This window comes from Aptenodytes patagonicus, chromosome 8, assembly GCF_965638725.1.
Source record: "Aptenodytes patagonicus chromosome 8, bAptPat1.pri.cur, whole genome shotgun sequence".
Classification (NCBI taxonomy): Eukaryota; Metazoa; Chordata; class Aves; order Sphenisciformes; family Spheniscidae; genus Aptenodytes; species Aptenodytes patagonicus.
The window spans coordinates 5135850-5156444 of record NC_134956.1 but is presented as its reverse complement, the minus strand read 5'-3'; the positions used below and the strand labels follow the sequence as shown (position 1 = coordinate 5156444).

Below are 20595 nucleotides of genomic sequence, written 5' to 3'. Positions count from 1 at the left end.
TTGCACAGCAAGTGCTAGAGAGCTGGTACCTGCAGGCGAGGGACCTTTGCAGGACTTGACCTCCCGTGGCTCCTTAAGCCCTTTGGGACCAGTGTACCCTACAGAGCTCATCCTTGCCACCATGCAGAGAAGGAGACACAGGCTGTCCCGCTCTGGCCAGGATGTTCCTTCCCCAGTTGTTACGCTTCAGATTTTTTTTCTTTAATCCTTTAAATTAAGTGTTATTGCTGTTAGAACCTGTCCTAATGCCGTTCTTCTAAAGGCACCTTCTCTCTCTTATTTGGTAGATCTCCGAAGCTGGGAAGGACTCCTTGCCTTCTTGGTTACACTGGAATGCGGAGAGCAGCTCCCTGGAAGGGCTGCCCCTTGACACGGATAAGGGCGTCCACTACATCTCGGTAACCACGCTGCAGCCCTCTCCGAACGGGAGCTACGTGCCACAGACCACAAATGTCTTCTCCGTTGAGGTCCACCAAGAAGACCACAACGAGCCTCAGTCGGTGCGAGTGGCCATCCAAGACACGGGTGACACAGCGCCATTCGTGTGTGGCTCGGAAGAGCCGGTCACTATCCTGACTGTCATTTTGGATGCCGACTTAACAAAAATGACACCAAAGCAGAGGATTGAACTCTTAAACAGAATGAGAAGCTTCTCGGAGGTGGAACTTCATAACATGAAGTTGGTTCCTGTTGTAAATAACAGACTCTTTGACATGTCGGCCTTCATGGCTGGACCGGGAAATGCAAAGAAGGTGGTGGAAAACGGGGCCTTACTCTCATGGAAACTGGGATGTTCTCTGAGCCAAAACAGTGTCCCCAACATCAGCAAGGTGGAAGCTCCAGCTAAGGAAGGAACCATGTCTGCCCGCCTTGGCTACCCTGTTGTTGGCTGGCACATTGCTAACAAGAAACCTCACCTCCCAAAGAGGATGCGGCGGCAGATCAACGCCACCCCTACGCCTTTGACTGCCATTGGGCCGCCCACTACTGCCGCGCAAGAACCGCCGACCAGGATCGTCCCCACCCCGACGTCGCCCGCCATCGCGCCTCCCACGGAGACGACGGCACCCCCTGTCCGGGAGCCCATACCGCTGCCAAGGAAGCCTACGGTCACCATCAGAACAAGGGGTCCCATCGTCCAGACGCCCACTCTGGGACCGATCCAGCCAACCAGGGTAGCAGAAGGCACCAGCACGGCCTCCGTGCCAATTCGCCCCACGATGCCCGGGTACGTAGAGCCCACGGCAGTGATCACACCGCCCACAACTACCACCAAGAAACCGAGAGTCTCCACTCTGAAGCCAGCCACGCCGTCCACGACGGATTCCTCCACGGCGACGACGCGAAGGCCTACTCGAAGACCCAAAACGCCCCGTCCGACGAAGCCTCCCAGCACGACCAGATCCCCCATCTCCAAGCTGACAACGGCCTCCCCGCCAACCCGCGTACGCACCACAGCTAGCGGGATCCCCCGGCCCTGGGAGCCAAACGAGCCACCCAAGCTGACGAACCATATCGACAGGGTCGACGCGTGGGAGGGCACCTACTTCGAGGTTAAAATACCGTCAGATACCTTCTACGACAAGGAAGATACCACCACTGACAAACTGCAGCTGACCTTGAAGCTGAAGGAGCAGCAGATGATAGAGGAGAATTCGTGGGTCCAGTTTAACAGCACCAGCCAGCTCATGTACGGCATGCCGGACCACAACCACATCGGGAAGCACGAGTACTTCATGTATGCGACAGACAAAGGCGGGCTTTTCGCTGTGGATGCTTTCGAAATCCACGTCCACAAACGCCCGCACGGGGACAAGTCTCCGGTGAAGTTCAAGGCCAGGCTGGAAGGGGACCACAATGCGGTGGTGAACGACATCAATAAGAAGATCATGCTGGTGAAGAAGCTGGCTCTGGCGTTTGGCGACAGGAACAGCAGCACCATCACAGTGCAGGACATCGCCAAAGGCTCCATCGTAGTGGAGTGGACGAACAACACGCTGCCCTTGGAGCCCTGCCCCCGGGAGCAGATCCGGACTTTGAGTAAAAAAATTGCCGATGACTCCGGCGGGCCGAGCCCGGCTTTCTCCAACGTCTTGCAGCCCGAATTCAAGCCTCTGAACGTGTCGGTGGTCGGCTCTGGCAGCTGCAGGCACGTCCAGTTCATCCCCGTGACGAAGGACGGAAGGGTGATCTCGGAGGCGACGCCGACAGTGGCAGCAGGCAAAGACCCCGAGAAGAGCAGTGAGGACGACGTGTACCTGCACACCGTCATCCCCGCCGTGGTGGTGGCCGCCATCCTCCTCGTGGCCGGCATCATTGCCATGATCTGCTACCGCAAGAAGAGGAAAGGGAAGCTGACCATCGAAGACCAGGCCACCTTCATAAAGAAAGGCGTGCCCATCATCTTTGCCGACGAGCTGGACGACTCCAAGCCTCCGCCGTCCTCCAGCATGCCCCTCATCCTCCAGGAGGAGAAAGCCCCGCTGCCCCCCCCGGAGTACCCCAACCAGAGCATGCCGGAGACCACGCCGCTCAACCAGGACACCATTGGGGAGTACACGCCGCTGCGGGACGAGGACCCCAACGCGCCGCCCTACCAGCCTCCCCCCCCCTTCACCGCACCCATGGAGGGGAAAGGCTCCCGCCCGAAGAACATGACCCCGTACAGGTCCCCGCCGCCCTACGTTCCCCCTTAACGAACGGGAGGCTCTCGGGGGAGAAGGGGCCTCCAGCTCCACACCAGTGCTGTCTGTGGGCCGGCAGCCCCCTCGCCAGCCGGGAACCCCAAACCCCAGCCCGCTCCCCAGCAGGCCCTCCCCGGCCGCGCCCGCCGCACCGGAGCGCTCGCGGGACTCGGGGGGACACTTGTTTTATTTTTGCCTAACAAGCTTTGGTTTTATTTTATTCATAGAAAAAATTCTCGGCTCAAACACGCCTTCCCAGCGGCTGGGCTTCTGGCCGGGGCCGGGGTGGCAGGCAGGGAGGGGGGACGGGACGGGACGGGACGGGACGGGTCTGGACGGGAGGAGCAGGCAGCACTGGGGTAGCACTCTGGGTCTCCGCTGTTTGCCTTTAACACTAACTGTACTGTTTTTTCTATTCACGTGTGTCTAGCTACAGGACGTAACATGAAAGGTAGCCTAAAAATAATTAAATTCAAGGGACTTTCTGAAGTCGATGTTTTAAGTTTTTACGTTTAATCTGCTGTTTACCTAAACTGGGATGTGTAGTTTTGGGGAGGGGGAGGGCAGTGCTGTGCTGCAGGCGAGCTCCAGGGGCGATTCGGGGCTGGTTAGGGGGGGCCCTTGAGGACAGCCAGCCGCCTTCTCCTCCTCAGGGGGGGGGATCAGCTTCTTGGTTCGGGGTTTGATTGTTTTTTTGTTGTTTTTTTTTAATCAAAGAAATCCTATTTTTCTCACGCATCATAAAATAGTCATCAGTTGAGTCAGACTGGCTTGGGGTACCTTTGGCTAAGCGTGGGGGCAGCTGCCCGCACCTCGGGGTGCAGCGCTGTGCCGGGGGGGGTGGGGGGGGGCTCGTGGGAGGGTGAGCCGGGCCCCACGCCGCAACGGCTTCTCTGCTGCCCAGCAAGTGCTGGGGTCGGGGTGGTCTTTTTTTAAGCAAAACCCCCTCCCCGCGAGGTGTTTTGGCGACGGTGGGGTGTTTTCTCCACAGTGCGGTGCCGTCTCTTTGCCTTGGCTTCTCCTTGAGAGCGGTGCCGGAACGGCCTCGCTGGCCCCCGGCTCCGGGCCGCACGCCTCCTCCCGGCTGCTCTGCGCCCGGACGCTGTTGGAAAAGATAAAAAGTTTAATAAAAAAAAAAAAAAAGAAAAAAAAAAAGAAAAAAGCAAAAAAAAAAAGCGCCAGGAATAGTTAATAGTAAAAAAAAAAAATCAGTGAACTCTCAAATCTAATTTTTTACTAAATTTTTGATACAGCCTCAAATTGTTTTATTAAAAAAAGACTTAAAAACCGGTGTACCGCTGCCAGCAGTTTGTACGAGCTTAGCTTCCTAGTACCAGCTCCCTGGGACCCACCGCCCGGCTCAGGCCCAGCTTGTCGGGGCCGCCCCCGGCCGCCTCCTGCCCCTCGGCTGCCTCTTCCTTCACTTTATAGATATTATTTTTCTCTCCTTCGCGCTAAATCATTTTAAGCATGGGTTTACTTTGTGTTTTCCCTGAGCGTCCGTCGGGGTACGTTTTGGGGAGGAGAAATACCCGGTGGGGGTGGGGGTGGGGTCCCAGCACACATGCAGCCATACCCACCCCCTCCCTCGGGGGATGGCGCGCTGCCGCGGCCGGGGCGAGCGGCTGGGTGGGTGACTGCCCCGCCTCCGCTTACGGGGGGCTCGCCCCGGCCCCCTCCGTGCTGGCCGTGAGGGAGTCGAGGGGCCGGGGGGCGCCTTCCCCCCCCCCCCCCCCCCCCCCCCCCGATTTCAGCGTCGCGGGGGCGGTTTCCGCGTTGTGTAAAGAAACGTATCGAGTCAATAAACCGTGTGCTTTACTACAGCCCTGCCTCTGCCGCCGCCGCCGCGACGGGACCGGGCGGGCTCCGGGCGGGCTCGGGGCGGGCTCCGGGAGACCCCCGGGCCCGGCGCGGGGCGGCGGGAGCGCGGCGCCCCCTGGCGGCGGAAGCGGGGTTCCCGCTTCCGGTCGGCGCGGCGCCTGACGCCACGGCGCGCGGCCCCGGCCCCGCCCTGGAGGGGCGGCCGCGCTGCGCCGCCATGTCGGGAGCGGCGGGGCCGGGGCCGGGGCCGCCCGCGGGGCCGGGCCGCTCCCCGCTGCCCTGCGCCCCCCGCCCCGCCGCCGCGCTCCAGCTGGGCGGGGGGGCCGAGCCGGCGCGGCCCGGCGTCGCCGTCATCGACCTCCGCTTCCCCCGCGGCGCCGCCGCCGACGTGAGTGCGGCCCGGCCCGGCCTGAGCGGGGGGTGCCGGGGCGGTCCGGGTATGGGGGGGGGGGGGGGGATGCCGGGGGTGGCGCCCGGGCGGGAGGGGGGATGCCAGGGGCGGCAACGGTCCCGGCATGGGGAGGGGATGCTGGGGGCGGTGCCGGGGCGGGGGGAGATGCCGGGGGCGGTGCCGGTATCGGGGGAGGGATGCCGGTGCCGGGGTATTGCCAGGGGCAGCACCCGTACCGGTGTTGGGTGGGATGCGGGGGGCGGTCCCGGTATGGCGGGGGGGGGATGCCGGTGCGGGTGGCGGTATGGGGGGGAATGCCAGTGCCAGTACCGATATGGGGGGGGATGCCGGTGCGGGTGGTGGTATGGGGGGGCGGGGGGATGCCGGTGCCGGTCCCTGTCCCAGTAAGGGGCGGGGGGAGGATGCTGGTGCGGGTGTGATGCGGGGGCTGAGGCCGCCGGTCCCGCAGGTGCAGGAGATCGTCTTCAGGAACTTCTACACGGCCTTCCTGAGCGTGCGGGTGCAGCGCCCCGGCCCCGCCGGCTCCCGCCGCTGGGTGACCTGCCTGCGGGACTACTGCCTGATGCCCTGCCCGCACACCGAGGAGGGCTCCCAGGACTACTTCTCCCTCCGCCGCCACCAGGTCGGCATGGCCGGACAGTGGCCACGGCATCACCCACGCCTCTGGGGCTCACCCCTCTTTGCCCACACCCCAGGACGGCTCCCGGTCCCTGGGGCCCTGTGCTGATGCCCCACTGTGCCCCCCTGGCAGCGGCGGGCCGGCCTTCACGGTGCCTCTCCTGCCCCTGCCAGCCCTTCTCTGCAGTGAGGGTCCCCGTGCCGGTCCTGCCTGTGCCCCCGCCTGTGCCCCGCTCAGCCCAGACAGCCACCACGAGGTGACGTTTCCCTCGGGCTCCTTCCAGCTGGGGTGGGTTGGGGTTTTTTTGGAGCAAATCCCAAAAGCTGCCCCGGAGCAGTGCCGGCCTGGCCAGCCCCTGCTGTACCCCCGGCAGTGATGGCTCCCCCCGTCCTTGCCCCTTCAGATGCTGTGCGACGTGGACCAGGTGACGGCGGTGCGGTTCATCCTGCGGCAGCCCTCCCCCGTCTGGCTCCACTTCACCATCGAGGAGCTGCAGATTTTCCCCCCCGGACAGAAGGTGAGCGGGCGCTGGTGCTGGCCTCCCTGCCAGGTGCAGGCAGGGGGTCCAGGACAGGCCACTGTCCCCAGCCCTGCACCCGGCATTGCTCCCTGCAGCTCCGGGGGCTTCAGGCTCTCTCCAGAGGAGACAGGGGTGTGGGTCCGAGTCCTTGTCCTTTGCTGGGGCGCTTGGGGTCTCCTTGTGCGCTGGGGGCCAGGGGAGGGACTGCTGCGGCCAGCCCCAGCCCTGCCCGTTTTGGAGGTGGATGTTTGTCTGAGCAGTGGGATGTAGCTGGAGGTTGCTGCAACAAATTGGGGGTTGCAAACACCCACCCTAAACACAAAATTCCCTTTAGTAATGGTAGAGTGATACTTGTACCCATACCAATATAAATACAGGTGGGCTCCAAACTGCGGCATGCTGCATGGTATGAGGGATGGAGGTGGGACTGGGGACACCCCTTGTGTGACCCTCTGGATCTATTTCAGAGCCCCCAGAAGGATTTCCCTTCCTGGCTCTCCCAGCTGACCCCTCCGGAGCAGCCAGCAAGCCTGCACGGGGTGAGTAGTCCCTGCTGAGGTATTATGGGGAAGGAGGGACCTGGGTGGGGTGCCAGCCATGGGCACAAACATCAGCTGTGAGGCTGCCGGCCCCATCCCTGCCCCATCGGCTCCAGGCTGCCACCAGGAACAGCTGTGGAGCCCTGAAATGCCCCGCCTTGTGCTGGAAGTAGTTTGCAGCGTTCAGAAGAAAAACGTCTCCAAGGGGATGTGCGATTTGAGGTGACACTTAAGTCTACCTGCCCTCTAGTCTGGGGACAGGAACGTCCTCGTGGGAGCGGTTGGTGCGCAGCATCGCTCAGCTGGCTGGCGGGACATGTGGGGACGGGATGGCCTGGCTGGTCCCCGGTGCTTTGCAGAGGGTGTGCCCTGGGGAGCGTGTTGCCCAGCTGGGGCGGCACATGGGCAGAGGGAGGTCACAGCCACGGTGCATGTTTACAGCTTGTGAGCCACATCTGCCCACAAAGGCCAGCGGCCTTTGGTGAGCAAAGTCCAGGCAGAGCATGGCAGGGGCGGGCAGCTGGCTCGCCCACGGAAACCTGCTGAATCAGCCACTCGTGTTGCCTGTAGGAGCAGGCTCTGGGCCAGGAGCAGTGCCACGTGCCCCAGTGCCTCCGGGGCAGTTCTGCCGCCAGGCTTCGGTGCTACGGAGCTCACACCGCCGTGGCGGCAAGGCTTCTGCCAGCCCTGGCAGGTGTCGGAGCTCTGGTCCGTGCCCGGCTGTCCAGCAGGCTGGGGAGGACACCCCGGTTCCTTGCTGATCGCTTGGATCACATCCCCCTTGGCAAGGGGTGGTCCGAGGGAGACGCCGGGGGTTGCTCGGGGGTTGCTCTGGGCTTGGTTGTTCCCAGCATCACCACGAGGCACCCACCAGCGGCCCGGCGCCGTGGGCAGGGCTGGGCAGGGGAGAAGCAGCGCAGAGCTTTGCCCTGGCCTGGAGAGCTGCTGCTGAGCCTGCGAGTCCCACCTGGCTAAAGGTCCCTGGGGGGACTGGCGCCTGCAGCTGGGTTTCTGTCGCGAGGTCTGGGGAGCATCGCGGAGGGAGGCTGTTGGGAAACTCTGGACTGTGCGATTAGTTTTTTAATCATTAGCCAGTGATCTGCTTTCTGTACTCGCCCTGGACGCCTGCCAGGAGAGACGGGCTATTGGTGCCGGGGCTCAGGGTCACCCATTTCCCCAGCTGACTGTTTTCCTAGAGTGGGGCCCTGCTCACCCTGCGTTGGGAAACCACCAGCAGGTCGGGAGTGTGGGCACCATCGCGATAGTGCCTGGCTCTCGGGGGGGCACAGCCAGCTGGCCACACCGCTGCCCGAGCCTGGGGCGATCCAGCCCATCCAGGCCATCCCCGCTCCGCAGCATTGTGCCCGCTTCTTTCCAGGAGCTCCCCGACCCGGAGAAGGTGTCGACGGAGGTGCAGCAAATGTGGGTGCTGACGGAGGTGATCCGGGCTCGCCAGGCAGCTGCCCGCATCGGGCGCTTCGACGTGAGTCCCGCCACTCTGCTCGCAGGGGCTCCGGCCTCGCCGCATTGCTGGGGAGCCCTCCCAGAGGGGCTGCTCCTGGCGGGATGGGGCGGGGGTTTGGGCTGGGCTGTCCCGGCAGAGCGATGGTGCTGTGCAGAGACCGATACTTGCTCTCTTTCCCAGGTGGACGGCTGCTACGATATCAACCTGCTTTCCTACACGTGAGCCCTGTGGGTGCTGGCCAGAGGGAGCTGGCTCCTCCGCACTCCCGGGGCCCAAGCAGACTCCTGTGGTCCTGCATCGGCCTTCGTCCCTGTGGCCCCGGGGGGTTTCCAGGCCTCCTCCCCGTGCCCCTTCCCCGACTCCTCCTGCACTGGCTGGCAGTGGTGGGCTGCTGCCCCAGAGTCCCCTGTGAGCCTCTCCCAGCTCGGTGCCCTCCAGCTGCCGTGGCTCTGCTCTTGGCACGTCCCGTGCTGCTGCTCCCTGCTGCGGGCAGAGCCCGGCTCCTCCACCCTACCTCTGCCCTGGGGAGCGGCCCCTGGCCCTGCCTGCGCTGCCTGCAGGAGGAGGCTCCCACACACAAGGGGCTGCTGGGGCCGGCGCCCACCGTGCTCGGGGGGCCGAGGAGGTGCCGGGGGGCGGCGGGGAGAGCCTCGGTCACGACTAAAAGCTGCTACCTTGGTCCTGCCTGTGCCTGCCTGTCTCTTTTCGGGGGGGGGGGGGGGGGGGGAATGGCCGTGCCCGGGCAGGACCCGCACCCAGCATCCCCCCGGGCCGGCGGCGGGGGAGGCGGTGCCGGTGTGCGGGGCGGGGCGGGGGCCGGGCGGACTCCATGTCCCAGGCGCCCCGGGGCCGTGCCGGGCCGTGCCGTGCCAGGGAGGGAGGATGCTGCGGGCGGGCTGCCGCGCCGCGCTGCCCCGCCGCCCCCCGGGCACCGCGCTGCTGAGCGGGGCCGGGGGGCAACGTTCCGGGGGGGCCGGGGCCGGGGAGGGGGGGCTGAAGCGGACGCCGCTGGACGCCCTGCACCGGTCCCGCGGCGGGCGGATGGTGCCGTTCGCCGGCTGGAGCCTGCCGCTGCACTACGAGCAGGGCCACCTCCAGTCCCACCTGCACACCCGCCGCCGCTGCTCCCTCTTCGACGTCTCCCACATGCTGCAGGTAGCCGGGGCGGGATGGGGGCCGGGGCCGGGGGGGGGCATCTGCATCGCCTCACACCCCCCCCCCGGCCCCTTCCAGACCCGGGTGTACGGCCGGGACCGCGTCAGGTTCATGGAGAGCCTGGTGGGGGGGGACATCGCCGAGCTGAAGCCGGGACAGGTACGGAGCACCGGGGGGGCACCGGGTGTCCAGTGGGGTCAGAGGTCCCCAGGGATGCCCCGGGCGGGCAGGGGGGACAGGAGAGGACGGGCAGCCTGCCCGCGCTCCCGAGGGCCACGTCCCACAGGGCACCCTGACACTGCTCACCAACGAGAGGGGCGGCATCGTAGACGACCTCATCATCACCAACACTTCAGAAGATCACCTCTACGTGGTGTCCAACGCCGGCTGCACTGACAAGGACTTGGCCATCATGAGGGTACGGGGCTGCCTGAGCCCCACGGGAGGTGGGGACACGCGGTGGGAATGAGTCGTCCAATCTTTTGGTGACGTCTGTGGCTGCGCGGGGTGAGGTGGCCACAGCCACATGTGGGGCTGGCACCAGCCTGGTCCCTGTGCTAGCAGCCCACTGTCACCCTGGCAGGGCAGAGCGGCGGAGCTGCAGGCTGCCGGCAGTGACGTCCACCTGGAGGTGTCAGACAACGCGCTGCTAGCTCTGCAAGGTAGCGGGGGCCCTGTGTGGGCTGGCACCAAGCATCACCGTGTGGGGGTCTCACCCTCAGTGGGTGCTGGACTGCGCCCTCCTCTGGGTCCTTGCCCGATGGATGTCAGTGCCCTCCCCGCATCCCCCCCTTCCCTGGACACTGCCGTCCCCCAGAGCCACCTGCCTCCCCAGGTCCCTCGATGGCACGGGTGCTGCAGGCGGGGCTGCCAGACGACCTGGCCAAGCTCTCCTTCATGAACAGCATCACCACGACGGTCTTCAGCGTGCCGGGCTGCCGGGTCACGCGCTGCGGCTACACCGGCGAGGACGGCGTGGAGGTACCCTGGGAGCCATGCCAGCACCACACCCCCCCCCCCCCCCCCCCGGTGCCGAGGGAGGGGAAGGCTGTGCCCCGCTGACCCTGCCCGTGTCCCCCTGCAGATCTCGGTGCCCACTGGGCGGGCGGTGGAGCTGGCTGAGCGGCTGCTGGGTGTCCCTGAGGTGTGGCCAGCAGGGCTGGCAGCCAGGGACAGCCTGCGCCTGGAGGCTGGGCTCTGCCTCTACGGCAACGACATCGATGAGACCACCACACCTGCTGAGGCTGGGCTGCTGTGGACCTTGGGTAGGTCAGGGCCACGTCCGCCCCCACCTCCTCCTCAGGGCAGGCAGAGGGGCGAGGTGCCCCCATGTCCCCAACAGGGTGTAAGGGGACCAGGTGGGCATCGCTGACCCTCACCCGTCTCTGCCCTGCAGGGAAGCGCCGGCGCGCAGCCATGGACTTCCCCGGGGCAGCCATCATCATGGCGCAAGTGAAAGAGAAGCCGAAGCGCAAGCGCGTGGGGCTGACATCGGTGGGACCCCCCATCCGGCCCCACATGGCCATCCTGGGCCCCGAGGGAACACCTGTGGGTAGGTGGGGGCAGCAGGGCTAGCACGGGCATGGCCCCAAGCTGTGGTCACGGCAGGGGAGGGGGCTGGGGCTGCCAGCCCCCGCTCACCTCCCCGTGTCCTCATGTCCCCAGGCACGGTGACCAGTGGCTGCCCCTCACCCTCCCTGGGCAAGAATATCGCCATGGGCTATGTGGAGGCGGTGCACAGCCGGGCTGGCACCGCGCTCACTGTCGAGGTGCGGAAGAAGCAGCACCCAGCCCTCATCACCAAGATGCCTTTCGTGCCCACCCAGTACTACATGGCCAAGTGAGGCCAGCGCCCGCCGCAGGCACGGCGCCCCAGCCCCAATAAACGCCCCCGCCCCACTCTCCTGGCCTCTTCGGTGACAGCGGTGGGTGCCAAAGCAAGGGGCAGCAGGTGGGGCACAGCATTTTAATGGTGTGGGCAGTGCCCGGCGGGTCACAGCGCTCCTCACTCCCGGTGTGTCTTCACTGGCTCCACAGCCGGGCCCTCTCTGCAAAAGAAGGGCAGCGTGAGCAGGGCTGGGTCGGCACCCCAGCATGGCACCCTGGAACGGGGGGGAGGGCACCCGCCTGCCTGTGTGAGGTGGGCAGGGCTGGGGCCGCACTTACTGGGGCGTACTGGTCTGGGGGCGCAGCTAGGAGGGCGCTCACTGGGGTGCGCTGGTCTGCGGGCATGGATGGGAGGGTGCTTGCTGGGGTGTACTGGGGCAGGGGTGCAGCTGGGGGGGGCGCTCACTGGGGTGCACTGGTCCGGTGGCACAACCAGGAGGGTGCTCGCTGGGACATACCGGGCTGGGGGGGGGCACTCGCTGGGGTGCACTGGGCCGGGGGTGCAGCCGGGAGGGCGCTCGCCGGGGCAGGCCGGGGCCGGGCGGGGAGGGCCGCGGCGGGCCGGGGGTTAGCGGTTGCGGGCCCGGTAGCGGTCGGGACTCACCGGGGCGGGCAGTGCCGCTCGGCGGCGCCGTTCCGGCCGGCCGGGCCGGCGGGGGAGAGGGAGTGTGCGCGGGGCCGGGCGGGCCCGGGGCCGGGGCCGGAGGCGGTGTCGGGGCCCGGGCCGGTGCCGGGAGGCCGGCGGGCGGCGGGCCCCGTACGGTAGCAGAGCGCGGCCACCGCCCCACCGTAGGCGCGCCAGGCCAGGCGGACGCCCAGCAGGCTGAGGCCCAGCCAGAGCAGCAGCAGCTGGCACAGCGCGGCCCGCACGTCCTGCGCCGCCCACTCGGCCGCCAGCTCCCGGCCCAGCGCGCCCAGCGCCCGCCACGGCGCCTGCCAGGCCCCCGCCGCCGACATGGCTGCGCCGGCCGCGGCGGGGCCTTCCGTGTGGGCGGGGCCTTCGGGGGTGGGCCCCCCCCGGAGGCGGGGATGGGGGCGGGGTCTCCGCGGGGGAGGGGCCTTCCGGGCGGGCGGGTCTCCGCGGTGGGCCCTTCCCGGAGGCGGGGCTGGGGCGGGGCTTGAGCGGTGGGCGGGGCCGCCATGGCGGGCAGCGGCGAGGAGGGCCTGTACTCGCGGCAGCTGTGCGTGCGGGGACCGGGACGGGGACCGGGACCGGGACCGGGACGGGGCGGGGGGCGGCGGGCCGCTGACGGCCCCTGCCCCGCAGGTACGTGCTGGGCGGCGGCGCGCGGCGGCTGGCCGAGGCGGCGGCGCTGGTGTCGGGGCTGCGCGGGACGGGAGCGCAGGTGGCGGCGGCGCTGGTGCTGGCGGGGACCGGGCGCGTCGTCCTGCACGATCGCGGCGCCGCCTGCACCGCCGACCGCGCCCACCAGGTACCGGCGGGGCCGGGCGGGGCTGGGCGGGAGGCCTGGCTACGGGCACTGGTATGGGCGGGGGTCCCCGTAATGGGTACAGGTATGGGTGAGGGTCCCGGTAATGGGTACAGGTACGGGTGGGGGTCCCGGTAATGGGTACAGGTACGGGCGGGGGTCCCGGAAATGGGTACAGGTACGGGTGGGGGTCCCGGTAATGGGTATGGGTACAGACAGGGGTCCCGGTAATGGGTACAGGTGGGTGTCCCAGTACCGGGTACGGGTGTGGGTGGAGGTCACGGTAATGGGTGTGGCTGGGGGATCCCTGTTGCAGGTATGGGTACGGGGTGGGGGGCTCCCAGTAACAGGTGCAGGTTGGGGGTCCTGGTAAGGAGTGTGGAATGGGAGGTCCCTGTCACGGGTATGGCCCAGGGTGCCCCTCATCGTGACGATGTAGGCACGTGACGGGCAGGGCCCACGGGGTGTCTCGTGTCATGGGTATGGTCCCCAGCAGAGGGCCCCCCGCCAGTGCGGGCAGGGCCCCATGGAGCGCCCCGTTGTGGCGGGCAGCACCCCAAACTCACGGGGTGCCCCACCGTGCGCCCACCCCACAGTTCCTCCTGGGGGAGAATGACATGGGTCAGAACCGTGCCGAGGCGTCCCAGCGGGTTCTGGCCGAGCTGAACCCCCACGTGGTGGTGACAGCTCACACCGGGGAGCTGTCGGAGGCTTTCCTCGCCTCCTTCCAGGTGAGCTCGTGCCCCCGTGCCCCGGGGCCCCCTGGGACGGCGGCGCCCACTGACGGCCCCTGTGCAGGTGGTGGTGCTGACCGAGTCCCCGCTGGAGGAGCAGCTCCGCATCGGGGACTTCTGCCATGCCCGGGGCATCTACTTCATCGTGGCCGACGCCAAGGGGCTGGCGGGGTAAGGTGTCTCTGCCGCAGGGTCCTGCCACTGGCTCCGGGTCACCTTGTCCCCAGAGCCCCCGGCCCTGCTCTGTAGCCTGTGCCCCCGTCCCACCGGCATGGCTGCTCGGCCTGCGCGGGACCTGGCAGCACTCGGGCAGCTTGGCGAGGTGGCGCCTCCGGCAAAACCCTGTCGGTCCTCTCCAGGCAGCTGTTCTGTGACTTCGGGGAGTGCTTTGTCGTTGACGACCCGGCAGAAGGGGACCCGGTGTGCGCCGCCGTGCAGCACATCTCCCAGGTAGGAGGGCAGCCTCAGCAAGCTTCCGTGAAACACCACTGCCTCCTCTGGTGGCTTTAGGCCACCCGGGTCAGGTCCCCAACCCTCATGTTGCTTCCCCTCCTCAGGGCAACCCGGGTGTGGTGACGTACGTGGGGGCGGAAGACAGCCGCGACCACCTCTTCTGCGATGGTGACTTGGTGACGTTTTCCGGCGTGGAGGGGATGACGGAGCTGAACGGCCGGGAGCCTGTCCCCGTGCACGTGCTGGGTGAGCTGCTCAGGAGGTCCTGGTGGCCCCGACCCAGGGCCGGGGAACTCACCGGGTCCTTGGCAGTGACCGTGACATCTGTCCCCCTCTTGTCCCCAGATGACTTCAGGCTGGAGATCGGTGACACCAGCTCCTTCTCGCCCTACCGCTGCGGGGGCCTGGTCTCGCAGGTTCGACTGCCCCAGGTGCACTCCTACGTAAGTCCCCCCTTGGCCCTGCGGTACTGCCACCTGGGCTGTGGCACCGCTGTGCCGTGCTGTGCCATGCCCCGGCCCCAGGGAAGTGCTTGCCTGAGCCCTGGCGCTGTGCCGGCAGGAGCCCCTGCACCGGGCTCTGGCAGAGCCCCAGATCCAAGTGGCAAGTCCCGAGGACCTGCCACGCAGCCGCAGCCTGCATGCCGCCTTCCAGGCCCTGCACGCTTTCCGTGGGGAGCAGGGCCGCCTTCCCCGGCCCAGGGCGCCGGTGAGTCCCCATCCTGCCCCTACCTGGCTTCCCCAGCCCCCCGCCATCCTGCCTGGGGCTGCCCTCGCCCCTCTGCCCGCAGGTGGATGCCGAGCGGGTACTGGAGCTGGCACGGAGCCTGGAGGCACAGCAGGGTCCCCTGGATGAGGACGTCGTGCGAGCCTTCGCCAGCGTGAGCGCGGGGGACCTGTGCCCCATGGCCGCTGTCGTCGGGGCCCTGGCGGCCCAGGAGGTGCTGAAGGTGAGCAGAGCAGGGGTCCCACTGGTCATGCTCCACACAGCTGTCCGGCAGCGTTCGGTGACCACAAGAGGGCTCTTGCTGCCCGCCTGGGGACGCCAGGCTGAGCAGCAGGGCTTGGCAGGCTGCCGAGCTGACAGAGCCCTTTTTGCCCCAGGCCGTCACCAAGAAGTTCCTGCCCCTGGACCAGTGGTTGTACTTCGATGCCCTGGAGTGCCTGGCGCTGGAGGGGGCTGTGCAGCTGACGGAGGACGACTGCGCCCCGGTGAGAGCACGTGCCGATCCCCTCCCAGGTGCTGGGGGTGCCGCAGCTGCCTGTGCTCACGCGGCTCCTCTGTCCCGGCAGAGGGGCTCTCGCTATGATGGCCAGATCGCTGTCTTCGGGGCCGCCTTCCAGGAGCAGCTGGGCCGCCAGAAGTACTTGGTGGTAAGCCGGGGCGGGTACCGCAGTGCCAGGAGAGGCTGTGGAGTGGCCAGCCAGCGCACAGGGAGCTGCAGCGGCTCTGCCCCGGCAGGTGGGAGCTGGTGCCATCGGCTGCGAGCTGCTGAAAAACTTTGCCATGATGGGACTGGCAGCGGGGCCAGGCGGGGACCTCACCGTCACCGACATGGACACCGTCACCCTCTCCAACCTCCATCGGCAGCTCCTCTACCGCTCGGCGGATATATCGGTGAGGCGCTGCGAAGCAGGGACCGAGCTCCCCCCGAAGGGCACCTTGGCTGTCCCGGGTGCTCCCTGGGGCTGTGGGGCAGGGGAGAGCTGCCCACCCCCTCTCTGCCCTGGCAGAAGCCGAAGTCGGTGGTGGCCGCAGCGGCCGTGCGGCGCATGAACCCCAGCGTCAGGGTGACGGCTCACCAGAACCAGGTGGGACCTGCCACCGAGCCACTCTACAGGGACAACTTTTTCCGGCGCCTGGACGGCGTCGCCAGCGCCCTGGACACACTGGAGGCCCGTGAGTGCTGGGGGGGGGAAAGGGGCCGAGCCCCCGGACGTGCCCCCCAGTTCCCCAGCACCCCTGGCTCCCCACAGGCGCCTACTTGGAGAGCCGCTGCTTCCGCTGCCTCACGCCGCTGCTGGACTCGGGCACAGAGGGGCCACGGGGGAGCGTGCTGGCCATGGTGCCCTGTCTGACCAAGCCGCTGGAGCCGGCCAGCGCCCCCGGGGATGGCACCTTCCCCCTCTGCACCCTGCGGTACTTCCCCCGCACCATCCAGCACACGCTGCAGGTAGGCTGTGCCACGCTGGCCCCGGCACCCAGCGAGGAAGTCCTGGCACTTTTGTCTTCCTTTCCTGTTTCCCCCTCCGGCCATGGTCCGGCAGTGGGCCACTGGCAGGATACGGCCCCAGCTGCTTCCTGCTGGCAGCCCGAGCTCTGCCGTCAGCCCCGGCCCTGGCACGGTCTCTCCCTCCCCCTGGGCTTGGGCTGGGGGTCCCGGGGGGCACGAGGGGGCGGTCCCAGTGCTCAACCCCTGCTCCCCTCCGCAGTGGGCCCGCGATGAGTTTGAGGGCCTCTTCCAGCTGCCCGCAGAGCACGTCAACCGGTTCATGAAGTGAGTGGGCTTGGAGGAGTGGCGCCGGGAGAGCGGCTGCCAGCCCTGCCGGGGAGCTGCCTGCCGCTGCTGGGGTTGGGTAGAGGGGGACAGACTGCCGCATCCTGCCCGGAGCGTCCCACGGGATTGCTCCTGGGCCAGCAGCAGCAACGCCTGGTTTTGCAGAGACCCGGCTTTCCTAGAGCAGCTGCCGGCAGGGAAGGCTCTGGAGGTCCTGGAGCAAGTGCGGGGCAGCCTGTGGGAGCGGCCACGGGACTGGCAGGACTGCGTGCACTGGGCCCGCCAGCACTGGCAGAGCTGCTACCATGATGCCATCACCCAGTTGCTGCACACTTTCCCCCCGGAGCACGTGAGCCCGGCACCCATGGGGCTGGCACCCCCCGCATCCTCTCCCCTCTGCCAATCACCCCGCTGCAGCTGGGGGGGACGGTGTCCCCGGGCCTGACTCTGCTCTCCCTGTGGCAGGAAACCAGCCCGGGTGTCCCCTTCTGGGCAGGGGACAGGAGCTGTCCCCATCCGCTGACATTCGACCCCGACAACGTGAGTGCAGGGGAGAGCCGCAGGGGACAGTGCGGGCAGGGGGAGAGCCGAGCCTGTGCCAGGGGTACGGTGGATGCCGGACTGTAGTCGTGCTCCACCTGCCACAGCCTGTCCGGGGCTGCCAGGTCCTGGGCTGGGTCTGTCCACATCCCCCAGCTGGCCAAGAGCATTGCTGGGGACATCCCACGTGTGCTCTGCTGCAGGAGGAGGAGGAGAGGCACCTCCATCTCCACCTCAGGGCAAACTGGGCATCTTTTGGCCATGTGGGCTCATGGACCACCCTGGCTGCCTGTGCGCTCTGCCCCCACAGGACACCCACCTGGAGTACATCCTGGCTGCTGCCCACCTCTTTGCCCAAGCGCACAAGGTGCCACCATGCAGTGACCGGGCAGCCACCCAGACCATCCTCCGCAGCATGGTCCTGCCACCCTTCGTGCCCCAGGAGGGGCTCCAGATCCCCCTCACGGAGGAGCGGGAGGAGGTGCAGGCGCCTGTGGGTGAGGCTTCCAGCACCCCTGAGTCTCTCGGGGCACATCCCTGGTTCCAGCCTGGTGGCAGTGGGGCTGCGGAGCTGCTCGTCCCTGCCTCAGCACCCAGGAGGACCCAGACCAAGAGGGGGGGCACCGTGTTGTGCCCCCCACAGTGCCACGGTGCAAGGGTACCACCCTGGGGGTCCCTGTGCCCCCAGACGGCGTGCAGCTGGCAGCACTCACCCAGGACCTTGTGCAGCGGAGACAGGAGCTGGTAGGGGGTGAGGAGGCACAAGTGCCCCTGATGGAGCCCATCCACTTCGAGAAGGTACCCGGGGCCGGGCAGGCGGCCCTGCTCAGCTTGGGGAGTTGGTGGCTGCTAGTCCCCACTGGATGCCGATGTCCCCACAGGAGGCTGATGTCCCCACGCTCTTTCCTGCAGGACAACAACATCCACGTGGACTTCATCATGGCGGCGTCCAACCTGCGTGCAGAGAACTACGGCATCCCCCCTGCCGACTGGCTGACGGTGAGGGGGGCAGCCCGTGAGGTCAGGAGTCCCTGTGCTGTGTGGGGCAGCCAGTGACACCCCCGCCTGTCCTCAGAGCAAGCGGATCGCCGGGCGGATTGTGCCCGCCATCATCACCACCACAGCGGCCGTGGCCGGGCTGGCATGCCTGGAGGTCTACAAGCTGGTGTGGGGGTGCCGGGACCCCAGCTGCTACCGCAACAGCCACCTCTGCCTATCCAACTGCTGGCTGCTCCGCACCCAGCCTGTGCCACCCTGCACCTACCGGGTAGGACCCTCTCCCCTGGGGCAGGGCAGGTGGGGAACACCCAGGGGTCTCGGGGTGCCCCAGCTCCCAGTGGCAGCTGCTGTGGGGCAATGCCAGGGGAACCCAGGAGCAAGGAGGTGGCCATGCAGGAGGGGCAGCCCTGGCCGTGGGGCTCTGGAAATGGATCTGGGTGCTGCAGTGGGCCAGGCACGCCACCAGGCAGCAAGGAACCGGCTCCTTCCTGCAGCCGCCCCCCGGCACCAAGCCGCCAGTGCTGTCCCGCTCGCCCCAGCTTCGGGCCCAACCAAGATGCTCTGGGGTGCCCGTGGGGCTGAGGCAGCCCTGCTGCCCCACAGTGGGCCCCACAGCGAGCCCCGCAGCCAGAGGGCGGGGGGCCGTGGCAGCCGCGTACATCTGGCTTATGGAAACCAGCTGCAGCAGCCAGAGAGCAGCTGGCACCGGGCCGGGAAGGGCTGCCCGGGGGGAGCGGGGCCGGGGGTCCCGGTGGTGGGGGGCCGAGCTGCAGCCGCTCTGCCGGGGAGGGAGAGCGGGGGTGGGGGCAGGCCCAGATTGGGACCGTCTGGGCGATAGAGGCCCCTTTGTCTGGGGGTTTATGGCGTGCGAGGCAGCCCTTCCGGCGCGGCAGGAAGCGCCGATTGGAACCAGATTGGCCTGGGGGGCCCAGGGCCGGGGGCAGGAAGAGGGGGAGGGAGGCACCTCCACCGCCTCACACCAGCTCCGGCACCACTTCAGGCTTCCTGGCCGCCCCACGGCCTCCTCGCGCCCCGCACCCCGCAGGCTGCCCAGCCCTGTGCCGTCCTGGCCGCCGGGCCCCCGGGTTGGCGCTGTCCCTGGGTGGAGGATGCTGCTTGGGGCTGGCCGTGACCTCAGGTCCCTGCAGCAGTGCCCGGCACCTCCGTGTCCCATGATGAGGACTTGCCCGGCCGCTTGGCCGTACTGGGAGCATGTGTCCCACGGGCCCACTTGGCGTGACCTGCGGTCCCACGGGGGCCCGGGGAGCTCGCCCTGGGGGGCAGTCTCAGCCTGGGGGACAGGCTTTCCGGGGTGCTGGGACAGGCAGTGGCGTTCCCTCTGCACTGGGCAATCGCCTGGGTCCATGCCGCCCCGGTGAGGATGGGGTTAAGCCCTTTCCACCCTGGTGGGATAAGTGCAGGCAGCAGAAGGCAGGAGGTAAGAAGGCAGCAGAAGGCAGGAGAGGAGAGCGGCAAGGTGCGAATGCCCCTTCCCGAGCGGGGCCGGGGCCAGCGCTGGGCAGGGGCTGGCGCTGCCTGCAGTGAGGGCAGATGGCGGGGCAGCCGTGCCAGACGGCACGGGGCCGCATCCGGCACTTGGCCCCAAGGTTGGCGCCTCGCTGGCCCCTTCGGGCCGGAGCTGGGGTCGGGGGGCCATGGGCGTGAGAAGAAGTGATTGTGTGGGGCTGGTCAGCGCTTCAATGGCCCTTTGTGCGCCCTTCCTGGCCCGGGGCTGGAGGCAGCGCTGGCCCCACGCCAACCCTGGCCCCTGCAGTGCCGGGGGGACGGAGGTGCCCCCCACTGCCCCTGGACCCTGGTGGTGCTGGGGAGGGGTGGCGATGCTCCCCATTGCTCCTGGACCATGGTAGTGTGTGGGGGGATGGCAGTACTCCTATTGCTCCCTAGACGCAGCATTGCCAGGGGGACGGTTGTGCCCCCCATTGCCCCTGGACCTCCACGGTGCCCCCGTCCCCCTGCCCTCAGACTGATCCCTTTGCCTGCCCTGCTGTACCCCAGCCCTCGTGCCCCACCAGTCCCTGCCAGTTGCTACCCCACACTCCCCCTTGCAGTACGGTGGGCGGGAGTGGAGCTCCTGGGATCGGCTGGAGATGCAGGCAGTCGGCGCAGATGGGCAGGAGATGACAGTGCAGGAGGTGCTGGACTGGCTGCAGGTGAGCCTGGCGCGGGCGGCACCCAGCCGGGTCACCCTGGGGGGTACAGGGCTGATCCTGACACCACCTCTTGCAGAGGACACATGGCTGGACCGTGACCATGCTCCTGCGCGGCCACACCGTGCTCTACGACAGGGAGGAGGACGAAGAGACACGGACCCGGCAGCGGGCGCAGAGGTAGGTCCCCAGCTCTGGGGCCCAATCCTGCCCTGGGGAGGCTGCCAGACCCCTCTCCTTCCATCCTGAGCCACTCCAGCTGCAGCGCAGCTCCCAGCCAGCTGCTGGATAAACATCCTGCCGGCAGCACTTCCCGTGGCGGGACCCCTGCCCGGCCCCTCGCTGCCGGCCCCTGCGTCCCCCCAGCCTGGCTGGGCACCCCGGAGGGGCCACCCCCGGGGCGCCCGGCCAGGATGAGGGGACAAGTCAGCATCCCCCAAACCTACTCTCCCTGCTACAGGTTATCAGAGAACCTGGAGGATGCCGGGGAGCCAGGGCGGCGGGAGCTGGAGCTGTACTACGTGTGTGAGGGAGAGGATGCTGAGGCCGAAGATGCCCGTCCCCCCCTCCTCTGCTCCCTACCCTGAGTGGGGGGCCAGCACCCCCTGTCTTGTGCAATAAAAGCTGCAGGATGAGCTCCGATGCATTGTCCCTCATTGAAAAAAACCCCTG

General features: G+C 67.6%; 5 protein-coding genes across 9 annotated transcripts in view; 4 read left to right on the top strand and 1 right to left on the bottom strand.

Annotated features, from left to right (window-relative positions):
• DAG1 (dystroglycan 1) overlaps window positions 1–3173 on the top strand; it is a 53122-nt gene extending 49949 nt beyond the window's left edge. For all 5 annotated transcript variants that reach the window (XM_076346054.1, XM_076346055.1, XM_076346058.1 and 2 more), the window contains one exon: window positions 288–3173. In XM_076346054.1, the coding sequence (XP_076202169.1) occupies window positions 288–2696 (2409 nt within the window). In that variant the 3' untranslated portion in view covers window positions 2697–3173. The remainder of the gene's footprint in view (window positions 1–287) is intronic.
• A 1549-nt stretch (window positions 3174–4722) lies between these two features.
• On the top strand, window positions 4723–8740 carry NICN1 (nicolin 1, tubulin polyglutamylase complex subunit). Its single transcript, XM_076345848.1, has 6 exons — window positions 4723–4893; window positions 5366–5539; window positions 5940–6053; window positions 6524–6595; window positions 7974–8078; window positions 8241–8740. The coding sequence occupies exons 1-6, from the start codon at window positions 4723–4725 to the stop codon at window positions 8280–8282; spliced, it is 678 nt and encodes a 225-aa protein (XP_076201963.1). The 3' UTR covers window positions 8283–8740.
• Window positions 8741–8889: 149 nt separating this feature from the next.
• AMT (aminomethyltransferase) lies at window positions 8890–11179 on the top strand. Its single transcript, XM_076345847.1, is given in 9 exon segments — window positions 8890–8937; window positions 8940–9215; window positions 9294–9374; window positions 9502–9633; window positions 9799–9877; window positions 10051–10196; window positions 10300–10480; window positions 10612–10767; window positions 10881–11179. Coding segments are annotated over 9 exon segments (1278 nt in total). The 3' UTR covers window positions 11060–11179.
• Window positions 11168–12059, bottom strand: TCTA (T cell leukemia translocation altered). The gene is made up of 2 exons (XM_076346789.1): window positions 11707–12059; window positions 11168–11263 (listed from the first exon to the last, which is right to left on the bottom strand). Exons 1-2 carry the CDS (start codon window positions 12057–12059, stop codon window positions 11221–11223), a joined length of 396 nt encoding a protein of 131 aa, XP_076202904.1. The 3' UTR covers window positions 11168–11220.
• Window positions 12060–12218: 159 nt separating this feature from the next.
• On the top strand, window positions 12219–20565 carry UBA7 (ubiquitin like modifier activating enzyme 7). The gene is made up of 24 exons (XM_076346052.1): window positions 12219–12283; window positions 12370–12535; window positions 13129–13263; window positions 13331–13437; window positions 13626–13716; window positions 13824–13965; window positions 14065–14162; window positions 14281–14427; window positions 14510–14668; window positions 14823–14930; window positions 15012–15092; window positions 15181–15336; window positions 15453–15618; window positions 15696–15892; window positions 16152–16216; window positions 16382–16565; window positions 16682–16756; window positions 17067–17253; window positions 17445–17554; window positions 17669–17755; window positions 17832–18023; window positions 19825–19926; window positions 20003–20103; window positions 20384–20565. The coding sequence occupies exons 1-24, from the start codon at window positions 12243–12245 to the stop codon at window positions 20508–20510; spliced, it is 3024 nt and encodes a 1007-aa protein (XP_076202167.1). The 5' UTR covers window positions 12219–12242; the 3' UTR covers window positions 20511–20565.
• Window positions 20566–20595: the final 30 nt, after the last annotated feature.

What these genes read in the sequence shown, in the direction of transcription:
- NICN1 (XM_076345848.1), top strand. Translation starts at nt 4,723, where the DNA reads ATGTCGGGAGCGGCGGGGCCGGGGCCGGGGCCGCCCGCGGGGCCGGGC. An exon ending in TCTCCCTCCGCCGCCACCAG is followed by an intron (nt 5,540 to 5,939) that starts GTCGGCATGGCC and finishes TTGCCCCTTCAG; the next exon opens with ATGCTGTGCGACGTGGACCA. An exon ending in TTTTCCCCCCCGGACAGAAG is followed by an intron (nt 6,054 to 6,523) that starts GTGAGCGGGCGC and finishes GATCTATTTCAG; the next exon opens with AGCCCCCAGAAGGATTTCCC.
- TCTA (XM_076346789.1), bottom strand. Translation starts at nt 12,059, where the DNA reads ATGTCGGCGGCGGGGGCCTGGCAGGCGCCGTGGCGGGCGCTGGGCGCG. An exon ending in GAGCGGCACTGCCCGCCCCG is followed by an intron (nt 11,264 to 11,706) that starts GTGAGTCCCGAC and finishes CTTCTTTTGCAG; the next exon opens with AGAGGGCCCGGCTGTGGAGC.
- UBA7 (XM_076346052.1), top strand. Translation starts at nt 12,243, where the DNA reads ATGGCGGGCAGCGGCGAGGAGGGCCTGTACTCGCGGCAGCT. An exon ending in CCTGGACACACTGGAGGCCC is followed by an intron (nt 15,619 to 15,695) that starts GTGAGTGCTGGG and finishes GGCTCCCCACAG; the next exon opens with GCGCCTACTTGGAGAGCCGC. An exon ending in CCATCCAGCACACGCTGCAG is followed by an intron (nt 15,893 to 16,151) that starts GTAGGCTGTGCC and finishes TCCCCTCCGCAG; the next exon opens with TGGGCCCGCGATGAGTTTGA.